Raw genomic sequence first — 13,099 nt, forward strand, 5'->3', positions numbered from 1 at the left:
CTTTACCTGCACTACATAATATTTTTTTCATGTAAATTTATGGAGAATGTTGTAATTTTTTATAGTCATTCAGTAAAAGAAAAATACAATGCAATCACATTTCCATTTTAGAGAATTTTGGTGGTGTATATATAAGCAATGGGAGAATAATAATTTATTTAAAACTTAGCTCCATCTATCAAATCTGTATGAATGTATTATGTGTGTAGGATTGTTGGAACCAATTCATTAGAATTTGCTGCAACCATCAAATCCATATATGTATCTATCTATCTGTCTACCCATCTATCTATCTACACACACACACACACACACACACACACACACACACACACACACACACACACATATGTATGTCTATTTATAATTTTTTGGAGCCTGATTTTTGTTACAAACATGATAAAAGAATTCCAGTTTGCAGGAGAACCATTAGATGAATTATTCTAATAACTGATTTTTAAATATATTTTATTAGGTATTTTCCTCATTTACATTTCCAATGCTATCCCAAAAGTTCCCCATACCATCCCCCCCACTTCCCTACCCACCCATTCCCACTTTTTGACCCTGGCGTTCCCCTGTACTGGGGCATATAAAGTTTGCAAGTCCAATGGGCCTCTCTTTACAGTGATGGCTGACTAGGCCATCTTTTGATACATATGCAGCTAGAGTCAAGAGCTCTGGGGTACTGGTTAGTTCATAATGTTGTTCCAGCTATAGGGTTGCAAAACTCTTTAGCTGCTTGGGTACTTTCTCTAGCTCCTCCATTGGGGGCCCTGTGATCCATCCAATAGCTGACTGCGAGCATCCACTTCTGTTGCTAGGCCCTGGCATAGTCTCACAAGAGACACCTATATCTGGGTTCTTTCAGCAAAATCTTGCTAGTGTATGCAATGGTGTCATCGTTTGGAAGCTGATTATGGGGTGGATCCCTGGATATGACAGGCTCTAGATGGTCCATCCTTTTGTCTCAGCTCCAAACTTTGTCTCTGTAACTCTTTCCATGGGTATTTTGTTCCCAATTCTAAGAAGGGGCAAAGTGTCCACACTTTGGTCTTCGTTCTTCTTGAGTTTCATGCGTTTAGCAAATTGTATCTTATATCTTGGGTATTCTAAGTTTCTGGGTTAATATCCACTTATCAGTGAGTACATATTGTGTGAGTTCCTTTGTGATTGGGTTACCTCACTCAGGATGATGCCCTCCAGGCCCATCCATTTGCCTAGGAATTTCATAAATTCATTCTTTTTAATAGTTGAGTAGTAATCCATTGTGTAAATGTACCACATTTTCTGTATCCATTCCTCTGTTGAGGGGCATCTGGGTTCTTTCCAGCTTCTGGCTATTATAAATAAGGCTGCTATGAACATAGTGGAGCATGTGTCCTTCTTACTGGTTGGGACATCTTCTGGATATATGCCCAGGAGAGGTATTGTGGGATCCTCTGGTAGTACTACGTCCACTTTTCTGAGGAACTGCCAGACTGATTTCCAGAGTGGTTGTACAAGCTTGCAATCCCACCAACAATGGAGGAGTGTTCCTCTTTCTCCACATCCTGGCCAGCATGTGCTGTCACCTGAATTTTTGATCTTAGCCATCCTGACTGGTGTGAGGTGGAATCTCAGGGTTGTTTTGATTTGCATTTCCCTGATGATTAAAGATATTGAACATTTTTTTCAGGTGCTTCTCTGCCATTCGGTATTCCTCAGATGAGAATTCTTTGTTCAGCTCTGAGCCCCATTTTTTAATGGGGTTGTTTGATTTTCTGGAGTCCACCTTCCTGAGTCACCTTTTCCAAAGAAAATAATGCTTTGATGACTAAGTTTGGTTTATCCAATCCTAAAATGAGCATTAGCCCTCCAAGGTTTTTCATTGTCACCCAGCATTTGTGATGACAGAAAACCGAAAGTGTAAATTATCAGTGTTCTGAGTGTCAGTGTAAATATGGTAGAAGTAGGGAGGAAAATCACACGAGAACACACACACACACACACACACACACACACACACACACACAAAGAGAGAGAGAGAGAGAGAGAGAGAGAGAGGAATAAGGAAAGGAGTAAGCAATTTCATATCTCTTGCTGACTCCTCTTCTGAGTCTGGTGTGCACTACATCATCAGGTGGGCTGTGAAAATGACCCACAGCATATACAGGAATCTCATTATTTACTGATCAACACCAATGAATGAAAAAAAAATAAGAGTGGACTGTGCCTATAAGCAACACAGTCTTTGCCACACGTTGAAATGAGGAAGGCAGGCGCTGAAGTGAGTTATCAGCCTCTGCTAAGGGTGTTCTGAATCTCACTGTGAATGTTAGGTGGGAAGGGGAGCTATACAGTCTGCAGAGGCTTCTTCAGTGCCCAACCCTGAAGGCAGTGTCTTATTCCCAGCTTTCCTGGGCACTTGACCCCTGAACTGAGCTATGTGGTCATAGGATGCTGTGGTAAACTCTGCCATGTAAACCATTTACATATTATGAGAAAATATGCATCACCCAAACAAACATAAACACTCTGATGTAGACATACAGAAAGACACACACATCAGGCAAAGACACACATACAAGGAAAGACGCATACATGCATACTAATATCCTGTTTTATTTAGAACAGGTTTTCAGTCTATGTTACCTATGCTACTTAAAATGAAAAATGTCATGATTATGTATAATATATTGTGATTATATTGGTTTGTCCCCATTAACTTCCCTCTTCTTCCATTCAATCCTAATAACCCTTCTGGCCTCTCCTTGTCTCATGTCTCTTTGTTCCTTCCTTCCCTTTTTTCCTGATTTCTATCTTGCCTCTCTTCTTTATCAAATGGGATTTATTATCCCTTTTTTGGTGATTATGCAACCTACTCTGCCCACAAGCATTGACTAAGATGAAGAAGTCCAAGTAGAGGCCGGAGGGCTGGAATATGTCTGCTCATGAGGACACCACCTCTCAACTCCTTCATCTCTATGCTAAGTTTTAGCCTACTAATTCAAATCTCAGAAAAGTTTTAGAAATGAAAAGAATTATGAGACTTATCTCTTGTTTGAGACAAACATTGTCCTAACATTTGACAGGAAGTAGTGATGTTTCAAATACAAGCTCTAGAAATCAAGTGGAGGAATATATTTTTGAAATATTTCTATTTGAATTAAGATCTTATTTGTCAGGGCACTCTGGTGGAGTCAGCTTGTGAGGCAGAAATGCCAAAAAGCTGCTCATGAGAAATGAATTTCTAGGACTCTCCTCCTGGATATTCTGGCGAAAGCCAACTCTCCAGTTTGGATCGGTTTGTCAGGCGAAAAGCCTGGAAGCTGTTTCACGAGGATAAGAGTCCAGGGAAATTTTCCTCCCAGAGTTATGGCATCTCTTTCCCTAACCCATTATATTCAAATTTCCACCACATTTATCTAGTGTATAGATTCACGTGCACTCTATATAGTATTACCTTATAGTAAATGCCTTTTAAGATTGTATTCTAACATAGCTAAAACCTTTTTCCAGTGTTCTTAGATTCCAGATAGCAGCAAGGAGCTTAACCTATTCAGTAACTAATTAAGCTGCATCATAAAACATTATAAACATCTGCTATTTACTCAGCTGTCTGTAGATAGAGACTAAAAGTCTCACTGAGATAGAAATCTTTTACTACAGGCTACTTCCATGTCAAGTATAAGTTGATATACTACCCTGATAAGGGGAAACTCTCCAGACAAGATAAGTTTTATTAGACCTAAGAATTTAGAGCTCTGTGATAGCGCTTTACTCTTAAGGCCTGTCAAGAGTTAACAACCCCCTGATGCTTTTAACCTTATAGTGTGAAATTCTTGCCTGGCATTAGGCTGATCCTAGGCAGGGCTTGTTATCCCTAATGTAAACATTTAATTAGTCCCTGTAAATTCCTTTCTGCTGGAACTGGTGAATTTCAGTGTATCTTGTCTTTTTGTGATTTGTATCCTCTGATAATTCGTTGTTATATAAGTCTGAAGCTCAACCAGAACAATACATTCAGATTCAACACACCTCTCGTGTAGTCTGTCTGTCATTTTCATCCAAATTCTTTGTCCATCTGCCTAAGAAATCCCGTTCTTCACAGACCAGGGACCCAGAGAGTCTGTGGCACTTATTTAATTCAAATTACACACGAACTCAACCATTGGGATAAGTAGTAGCATTGAGGGAGAAATTTTTAAAAACTTTGTTTTTAGTTATGTGTATATGATTATAAGTGGATAGTGTAATGCTCATGGAGTCAAAGGTAGGGCACCAAGTCCACTGGACGCATACTTCATTTTGAGCTGACCTTTATTTAGGGTTTACAATCTCAAGTTTCTTTTGCTTCTTCATGATCTGATGCTGCTAATGACACAGAATCACTTGCCCTTTGTGATGGCCCTCATTTTAATAAGGTAAGAGCTCACCTCAAACTGAAAAACAATGTGATGTATATTTAAAATATCCCTGTGGTTCAAGTCCTTGCCACAGAAGAACTCTTTCATGGGACATAATCTCTGACATTAGGTCTCCATGACTACAAAAAGAGCTGAGTGTGGCATGCAACCAGCATTCTCTCCATGGAGGTGTTCACTGGGAATAATATCACTGAGGCTCACTGGACAATTAGTCTGGCCAGTGGTGCGATACACAATTAATAATTGAACGTGTCTTAAAAAATATTCAGATTTTTAGAGAAAGTTATCAAATGTCAAGATGAACACAAGTACGCCTACATACAAGCACAAAGTGAAGGATGGAGGAATGGGGACAAAGACAGAGGTAGTGAAGGGGGAGAAAGGGCAAAGCAGATAAAATAGATAATGCATCAGTAGGACAGAGTACAATATGTTAATGAAAATATATATCACAGTGCAAAATTGATTTTTCAAATAAAAATTAGGATACTTCAAGGATTACTACACACTATACCTGTCGACAGAATCTTAAAGTGTGATATGGGTAGGCAGCAGAAACAGAGGAGTACGTCCCTATATGCCTCTTTCAACAGGCTTTTGTGTGACTCAGAACTCTCTGAGGTCTCAACCCTCCGTTCTTGTCCTGATCAGTCTTCAGGGATGGTTGTGTCTGAGCTCACATCGACATCCATTCACTGTATATCCTACACAGTAATACATGGCTGTGTCCTCAGTCTGCAAATTTCCAAATTACTATGCTCTCTCCGCCCCCTGCTGGTCTTGGGTGCTCTGCAGGAGGTTTTAGTTTGAGCTCACAGTAACATTTCCTCATTGTGTCTCTTGCACAGTAATACATGGCTGTGTCCTCAGACTTCAGATGGCTCATTTGCAGGTACAGGTTGTTCTTGGCATTGTCTCTGGAGATGGTGAATCGGCCCTTTACATTGTCTGGATAGTAGGTGTAACTACCACCATCACTAATGGTTGCGACCCACTCCAGCCTCTTTTCCGGAGTCTGGCGAACCCAAGACATGGCATAGCTACTGAAAGTGAATCCAGAGGCTGCACAGGAGAGTTTCAGGGACCCTCCAGGCTTCACTAAGCCTCCCCCAGACTCCACCAGCTGCACTTCACACTGGACACCTGCAAACAGAGAATACTGGTTGGAAAACTGTCACTAACAAAACAAACAACAATTTTTCTCTGTCTCATGTGCATACAACAGATGTCATCTCTTCTCAATAAATTACCTTTTAAAACAAGGACAAGGAAAATCAAGCTGAGCCCGAAGTTCATGGTGAGGGGTCCGTGTTCAGTGCTCATCACTGAATGTGAGGAACTCGAATCCAGGACCGGCCTCCTCTGTCAGAGCTGCAGGGTCAGGGCCGAGGTGTTTTTCATGGGCACAGAGAAGACTTATTTGCATGTCTTCCTGCTATACCATGCTCCGGAGTTGGACCTAGGCTGATGCCACTGATGATAACAGATATATAAGGCATCAAAAAACCAGATTTTATTTACAGCATTTGAAACACATTTTAGTTTCCTTTTTTTTTCTTTTGGTTAGGGACTCACCATACTTTGTTTAGTTTCCCTCTGTGCATGTGCACAGAACAAGCTTTGGTTTCATGCTGCCATGGTTCCTTAGTGTAAATGTGTAGTTAAATAGAACCACACATAACTGTATTTCTAGATATGAGCTCAGTCTTTCCAAACTCTGGGCACAATATGGCTTTTCAATAATATGGCTTTTGTAGAGGGTCACACCTATGAGCTGTTGGAAGCAGAACTCATTATTTGTGATGGGAGCACTCAGAATTTTCTGAATTTTACTTATTTGTAATAGAATGTCCTCAAGGTTTACAGATTCTTTGTACCTGAAGAATTTCAGGTCCCCTTCTGTCTGAGACTCAGGGTGTGCATTGGAAACATATTTCTTTTTTCAGCAAACTTACGTGTTTTGCATCGTAAAGTTCTCTCTTTTGTTCCTTTTAAGTCCCACTTCCACCATTTTCTTTTTGCCATTTTATACAAGCTAACAATCAAATATACTTCCAAAGAGGTTGTAAGGATTTACATTCCCACAAGCCATGGGGAGATTTTTCCTTCTCTGAATCTTTGCAACACAAGCCATCACTTGAGGTTTTGATCTAAGCCATTCTGATAGATATAAGATATAATCTCAGGGTGTTTTGATTTGCATTGTCCTAATTGGTATGAGTATTGACAATTTTGAGGGTTGTTGGGGACACCATTCAACCACTTTGTGCCCTCTGCTTCTGTTGGAAGTGATTTCTTCTGAGTCTATCTACCCCTGTTAGCATTAAGGCTAAGATGATCATCTGCAAAGCCTCTCACATACCAGGTCTCTTGGACTTTCCAGAGGTTCCCCCTGCCTCCCACCTTCACCTGAATACTTACATTCATTTTTCTGGACCTCTGGGCTGCTTTCCAGTCTCCCCCACACCTGATCATTTCTGCCTTTCTCCCTTCCTCTCCCTTTCCCCCCCCCCAAATATCTCCCTCTCCCTCTGCCTCCTCTGATTATTTTGTCCCTCCTTTTATATCGGATTTAAAAATCTGTACTTGTGCTTTCCATCTTATTAAACACTTTATGGTCTCTGGGTTTTATCATTGATATTCTATACTTTTTGTCTAATATCCACTTACCAGTGAGTACATCCCATGCAGTTCATTTTGGGTGATTTTCCTTTTTCATTTGATCCATTCACCTGCAAATTCATGATGTTCTCAGTTTTTAATTGCTGAGCACAATACCATTGTGTAAAGGAACCCACATTTTCTGTATACAATCTTTGTTTGAGGCACATCTGGGTTGTTTCCAGCTTTTGGCTATTAACAAGGCTGGTTTGAATATAATGGCACATCTCCTAGTGGTAATGTGGAGCACATTTTATATATATGCCCAGGAGTGGTATGGCTGGATCTTCAGGTAGAACTATTTACAATTTTCTGAGGAACTGCCAGATTGATTTCAAGAATGGTTGCACCATTTTGTAATCTCACCAGCAATGGAAAAGTGTTCATATCCTCACCAACATGTGCTGTCATTGGAATTTTTTATCTTCACCATTCTGATTGGTATAAAGTAGAATCTCAGGGAAGTTTTGATTTGCATTTCCCTGGTGACTACATATATTGAATGTTTCTTTAATTGATTCACAGTTATTGGTGAGTCCTCTGTTGAGAATTCTCTGGTTAACTCTGTAGTCCATTTCTAAATGAGTTATTTGGTTTTGTGGAGGATAACTTCTTGAATTCTTCATATCATTTGGATATTGGCCTTCCATGGGACTTAGGGATAGTGAAGAACTTTTTCTAATCTGTAGGCTGCCATTTTGTCTTATTGACTATGTCCTTTGCCTTACAGATTTTTTTCAGTTTCATGAGATCCTATCTACCAATTTATGATCCTAGAGCCTGAACCATTGTGGTTCTCTTCAGGGAATTGTTTCCTGTATCAATGAGTTCAAAACTATTCTCCACTTTTTGTTCATTTAGATTTAGTTAATCCAGTATAGGTTGAAGTCTGCCATTCACTTTGATTTGAAGTTCGTGCAGGATGATAGATATGAATCTATTTGCATCTAGATCAGCACCATTTGTTGGGGGATGCATTCTTTTTATTATGAGTTTTATTATGATTATTGGGTTCTTTATCAAAAATCAAGTGTCCATAAATGTGTGGTATTTTTTCAGAGCATTCGATTCAATTCCATTGATCATCATATGTGTTTCTATACAAATACCATGCAGTTTTTATTACTATTACTGTACAGTACAGCTTGAGGTCAGGGATGGTGATTTCTCCTGAAGTTGTTTCATTATTCAGGATTGTTTTAGCTTCATGAATTTGAGATTTGCTTTTTCAAGGTACGTAATAAATTGGGTTGGAAATTTAATGGGAATTGCACTGAATGTGTAGATTGATTTATTAAGATTGGTATTTTCATTAAGTTAATTCTGCCTATCCATAAGCTTTAGAGTTCTTTGCATCTTCTGAGTTCTTTGATTTCTTTCTTCAGAGACTTGAAGTTCTTGTCACACACATCTTTCACTTGCTAGATTAGAGTCACACCAAGCTATTTTATATTATTTTTGGTTATTGCGAAGAATGTGATTTTCCTAATTTCTTTCTCATCCACTTTATTTTTTCTATAAAGGAGGGCTCCTGAATTCTATGAAGTAATTTTCTTTCTAGCCACTTTGCTGAGGGTACTCATCAGGTGTAGGAGTTCTTTGGAAAAAATTTGAGGTCACGAATGTTTATTATCATATCATCCACCAATTACAATACTTTGAATTTTTCTTTCTAATTTGTTTCCTTCTGATCTCCTCTACTTGTCTTACAGCCCTAGCTAGAACTTTATATACATTTTGAATGCATAGGGCGAGATTGGGCAACTTTGTCTCTGACTTTAGTGGAATTGCTTTAAGTTTCTTTCTATTTAATTCAATGTTAGCTATTGACTGCTGCCATTACGTGTATTATTTTACTATGCTTAGGCATGTCTCTTGAATCCCTGAATTCTCCAAGGCTATTTTTACCCTTTCCTCTCTCTTCCTTTTTGTTTTTTTTCCTTTCTTCATCTCTGTCTTTATCTTTCTCTCTCTTTGTTTCTTTCTGACCCAAATGTTGCCTCTCCCCAGTTGTCTCCTATCAGGGTCCCTTTGCCCATCTCCACCACTTCAACTCTGAGATAGTAGGAAGCACTTGGGTGTTGCTGCATATTGATATATCAAGTCTATGAAGCATTAAGCTCACCTTTACCTACTGAAGCAGGACAAGACAGCCCCCTGCTACATGTGTGCCAAGGGAATCGATCTAGGCCATCTGTGGTTTTTGGTTGCTGATCAGTCTCTGAGATCTCCCATAGGTTCAGGTTTGTTGACTCTGTTGGTTTTTCTGTGGGGTTGTAATCCCTTTGAGGTCTCTCAATCACTCCCCCAATAGTTCTCCAAGGGTCCCAATATCCATCAAATGTTTGGTTTTGGGTATCTGCATCTATTTCAGTAAGATGCTGTGAAAAGTCTCTCCAAGAATAGTAATGCTAGAGAAATGCCTGTAAGCATAATGGAACATCATAAATAAAGTCAGTGAGTGGTGTATGCCAATCTGGTGGGTCTCAAGTATGACAGGTTATTGCTTGACCATTCTCTCAGTCTCTGCTCCATACTTGTCCCTGCATTTCTTTTAGACACCTGATTTAAGGTCAAAAGTTTTGTGGGCAGGTTGGTATCCTTATCCCTCCACTGCCAGTCTTGTATGGCTATAGTAGGTGGCCTCATCAGATCCATGTCTTCATTGTTAGATAAAATAGTTGAAAACATTTTCTAGTCTTCAGAGCTGGGACACTTCACCTTCTGTTCCTACTATCCTTAGATTAGGTCTTTTCACGGTATTTTGGATTTCTTGCATGTAATTTGTAAGGAATATTTTAGATTTACTATTTTCTTTGACTGATATAATAAATTTCCTGTAGGTAGGGGAATTTCCCCCTAATTAATTGATAAGATAATAAAGACGAGAAGAAGCCAATTGCTGGACAAAGAGCAGTAGGTGGAGCTTCTGGGTCTGAGAGAGAAAGAGGGGACATGGGAAGAAGAACAGGCCCTTTTATGGTTAGGCTGGGAGTGAGAGGAAGCAACATGTGGATGAGTAACTCTTAGACCTGGTGGTAGCTCCTATGTTGGAAGATTTTCATCATAAAATAGTTGATGAGATTAGAGTAATTGATTCCGTGCCCAGCACTTGTGTCATCTGTTGATTTTAAATTAAGGTTTTGTGTTGTTTTTCATTCAGGATGACTTAGGTGGCCTAAGGAAGGAACAAAAGCTTGGAGGAATTTGGCCAGGCTTTGGAAAGGGAAGATTGAGCAAGGACCAAGGTCCAGGGGAGAAGTTAGCACAGTAGTGTACACGCTGGAGAGAGTGCACCCTTAGGGTTCCTGGAGGACCCAGAGATCAGTGATCTTGGAACTCTGGGGAGGTAGAGCCAGCATTTGTGGAAGACGTGTGGCCTAGGAGAAAAATGCAGTCTTCATCTCTGTCTATGCACCAGGTTATGAACAGACATAAACCAAAGATGTAGGCACTTACCCAGTTTAGCACTGATTGGTTTGTTTTTAAATCTCTATGATATACCTGGATATATGGATCAGTAGTTATTATGAATTTGGAAAGAATACTGTCGTCAAATGGAGGTTTTTTTTGTTTTTGTTTTTGTTTGTTTTTGTTTTTGTTTTGTCAGCAGGCAGTTCCGGGAATCTGAGCATGTCCCCAAAATGTCTCAGCAAGTAAGGGAAATGAGTGCAGAAAAGGAATCTAATCTATATTGCTGCAGATCAGCAGATTTGAAGAAGGAGGTGGATTTTTTGGCCATATAACTTGTCTATAGCATTTATTCAATAATTTATATACAACACCAAGGACATAGAGATGGTCCTTTAGTTAGAGACTTAGAACCTTGTCTATGTTTCTATTTTACTGTTGTGAAAGGACACCATAGCCAAGTTCAGTCTAATTAAAGAATACAGTTATTAGAGGCTGGCATAAAGTTTCAGAGGTTCAGTCTATTATTATGGTGGGAAGCATGGCAGCATGCTCGCAGTCATAGTGTTAGGAGAGTCGATATTCTACAACTTGAATTGAAGGCAGCCAGGAAGAGAAACTCTTTCCACTTATAGGCAGGAGAGAGCTCTATTCTGCACTGGGTAGAGAGTGAATATAGGACCATAGTGAAGTCCTTCCTACACAAGCCATGGGTACTCCTAAAATCCCCTAATAGTTTCCATTTCCATGGACCAAGCATACTCAAACCACCACAAACCTCCATAACATGTTGCATATATACTTGGTCAAAGTGATGTCTTTAAGGATTAGAATCTCTAAATATTGATTCTGAATATGTTATGTCCAGCCCACTTCTTCAAGGTGTCTGCATAGGAGGTGCTACCACCACCATGAAAAATTAATGCCCCCCCCCATCCAGCCCCTTCTTTGGAGCCTGGCAAACCCAGGCCAACCAGTAGTCACTGACAGTGCATCCAGAGGCAGCACAGGAGAGTATCACGGACCTTTCAGGCTGCATTAAGCCTCCCCTAGACTCCACTAGCTTCACCTCACACTGGGCACCTTCAAACAGAGAATCCTGAGTCAGACACTGTCACTAACAAAACAAAACAAAATGGAGAAACAAAACAAATTTTCTGTTTCTCATGTCAATAGACATAATCTTACCTTTATGAATTACCTTTTCAAATAATGACAAGGAAAACCAAGCTGAACCCAAAGTTCATGATGAGTGGCTCCTCTGAGAGCTTCAGGGTCAGTCAGGACAGAGCTGGTTTTCATGGGTGCAGAGAAGTAATATTTGTATGTCTTCCTGCTGTAGCATGCTCTGGAGTTATACATGGGCAGGAGAAAGTCCTCATAGCAGATAGAAGATGTGAAAGACACAGTTTTAAGTTGCAGAGTTTGGCAAAATACGGAGGTATCATATTAATGTTTTCTTTGGATTTAGATTTCACCACACTCCATTTAGCTTTTCTTAGAGCATGTGCATAGAACATGTTTGGTTTCCATATTGTCATGTGTCCTGGTTTAAATGTATAATTAAATATCACCACACATAATTGTGTTACTAGATATAAGCTTATCATTTGCCACCGTCTTTTCTACTCTTCACAAATTTTTAATGTGGATCAAGGAATGTATTCTTGAATGTTTAACATTTAAATCTGCTACACATATGTACATGACAGAAGAGCTCTATTTTTTGTCTACTTCCTAGCATTAGATTAACAATTTTAAAAACTATTTATCTTTAATTATGTGTATATATGTTTGTGGGAGCAGTGTAGTGCTCATGGAGGCCACATTCATACTGAGTTTCCTGTACGTACATGTGGTTATGAGGTGCACATTGTGTGTATCAGGAATTAATCTGGACCCCTCAAAGTTCAATATTCTCTCTTAACCACTGAGCTATTTCTGCAGCACCTGGAGTAACAATGACGACATTCCATCTCATTTTTGCTGTGGCTCTGTTCTCAAAGGACTGAAAATCATATTAATCACGTGAAACTGGAGGACATATTTTCAGTGACAACCAGGCACCATCTTATCAAATGAAACAGAAAGCCATGATCTGAGGAAAGGTAAAATTAGGGCAGGCTGATTGCAGCATAGACAGTGTAGAATGAGAAGACTATTCAGTTAGATGAGAAGGATTATTTCAATAATAATATGTAAGTCTGTTGGATATAGGTAATAACAGAACATTATGTGTTTCATATACGGAAAGAGGTCTTATGAGTTATCATTCACAATGATGACTGTGTCATAATTAAATTGTGGACATGTGTTTGAAATCTTCATGTTAGGGAAGATGAATACAATTAACTTTAAACATCAATTAAATACAGTAAATGGCTGAAAGGTGACTAACACTACAGTCAGGAGAGAAATAATCTATTCCCAAATCTTCCTGGTTTTCCTCACCTACACAGTTGTATTATGAGAAAATATGCATCACCCAAACAAACATAAACACTCTGATGTAGACATACAGAAAGACATGCACAGCAGGCAAACTACACAATGACACACATACAAGGATGGATACATACATGCATATTAATATCCTGTGTTATTCAGAACAGTTTTTC

The 13,099-nt window shown here is 39.4% G+C and overlaps 1 pseudogene, 1 gene segment (V, D, J or C) and 1 further gene; all 3 read right to left on the reverse strand.

Annotated features, from left to right (window-relative positions):
• Igh (immunoglobulin heavy chain complex) overlaps positions 1-13,099 on the reverse strand; it is a 2,751,187-nt gene that overhangs the window by 333,433 nt on the left and 2,404,655 nt on the right.
• Positions 5,248-5,541, reverse strand: Ighv5-4 (immunoglobulin heavy variable 5-4). The segment is given in 1 exon segment: positions 5,248-5,541. A coding segment is annotated over 1 exon segment (294 nt).
• Ighv6-1 (immunoglobulin heavy variable V6-1) lies at positions 11,260-11,728 on the reverse strand (annotated as a pseudogene). Its single transcript is given in 2 exon segments — positions 11,260-11,564; positions 11,681-11,728. Coding segments are annotated over 2 exon segments (353 nt in total).

Source organism: Mus musculus, chromosome 12 (genome assembly GCF_000001635.26).
Source record: "Mus musculus strain C57BL/6J chromosome 12, GRCm38.p6 C57BL/6J".
Taxonomy (NCBI): domain Eukaryota; kingdom Metazoa; phylum Chordata; class Mammalia; order Rodentia; family Muridae; genus Mus; species Mus musculus.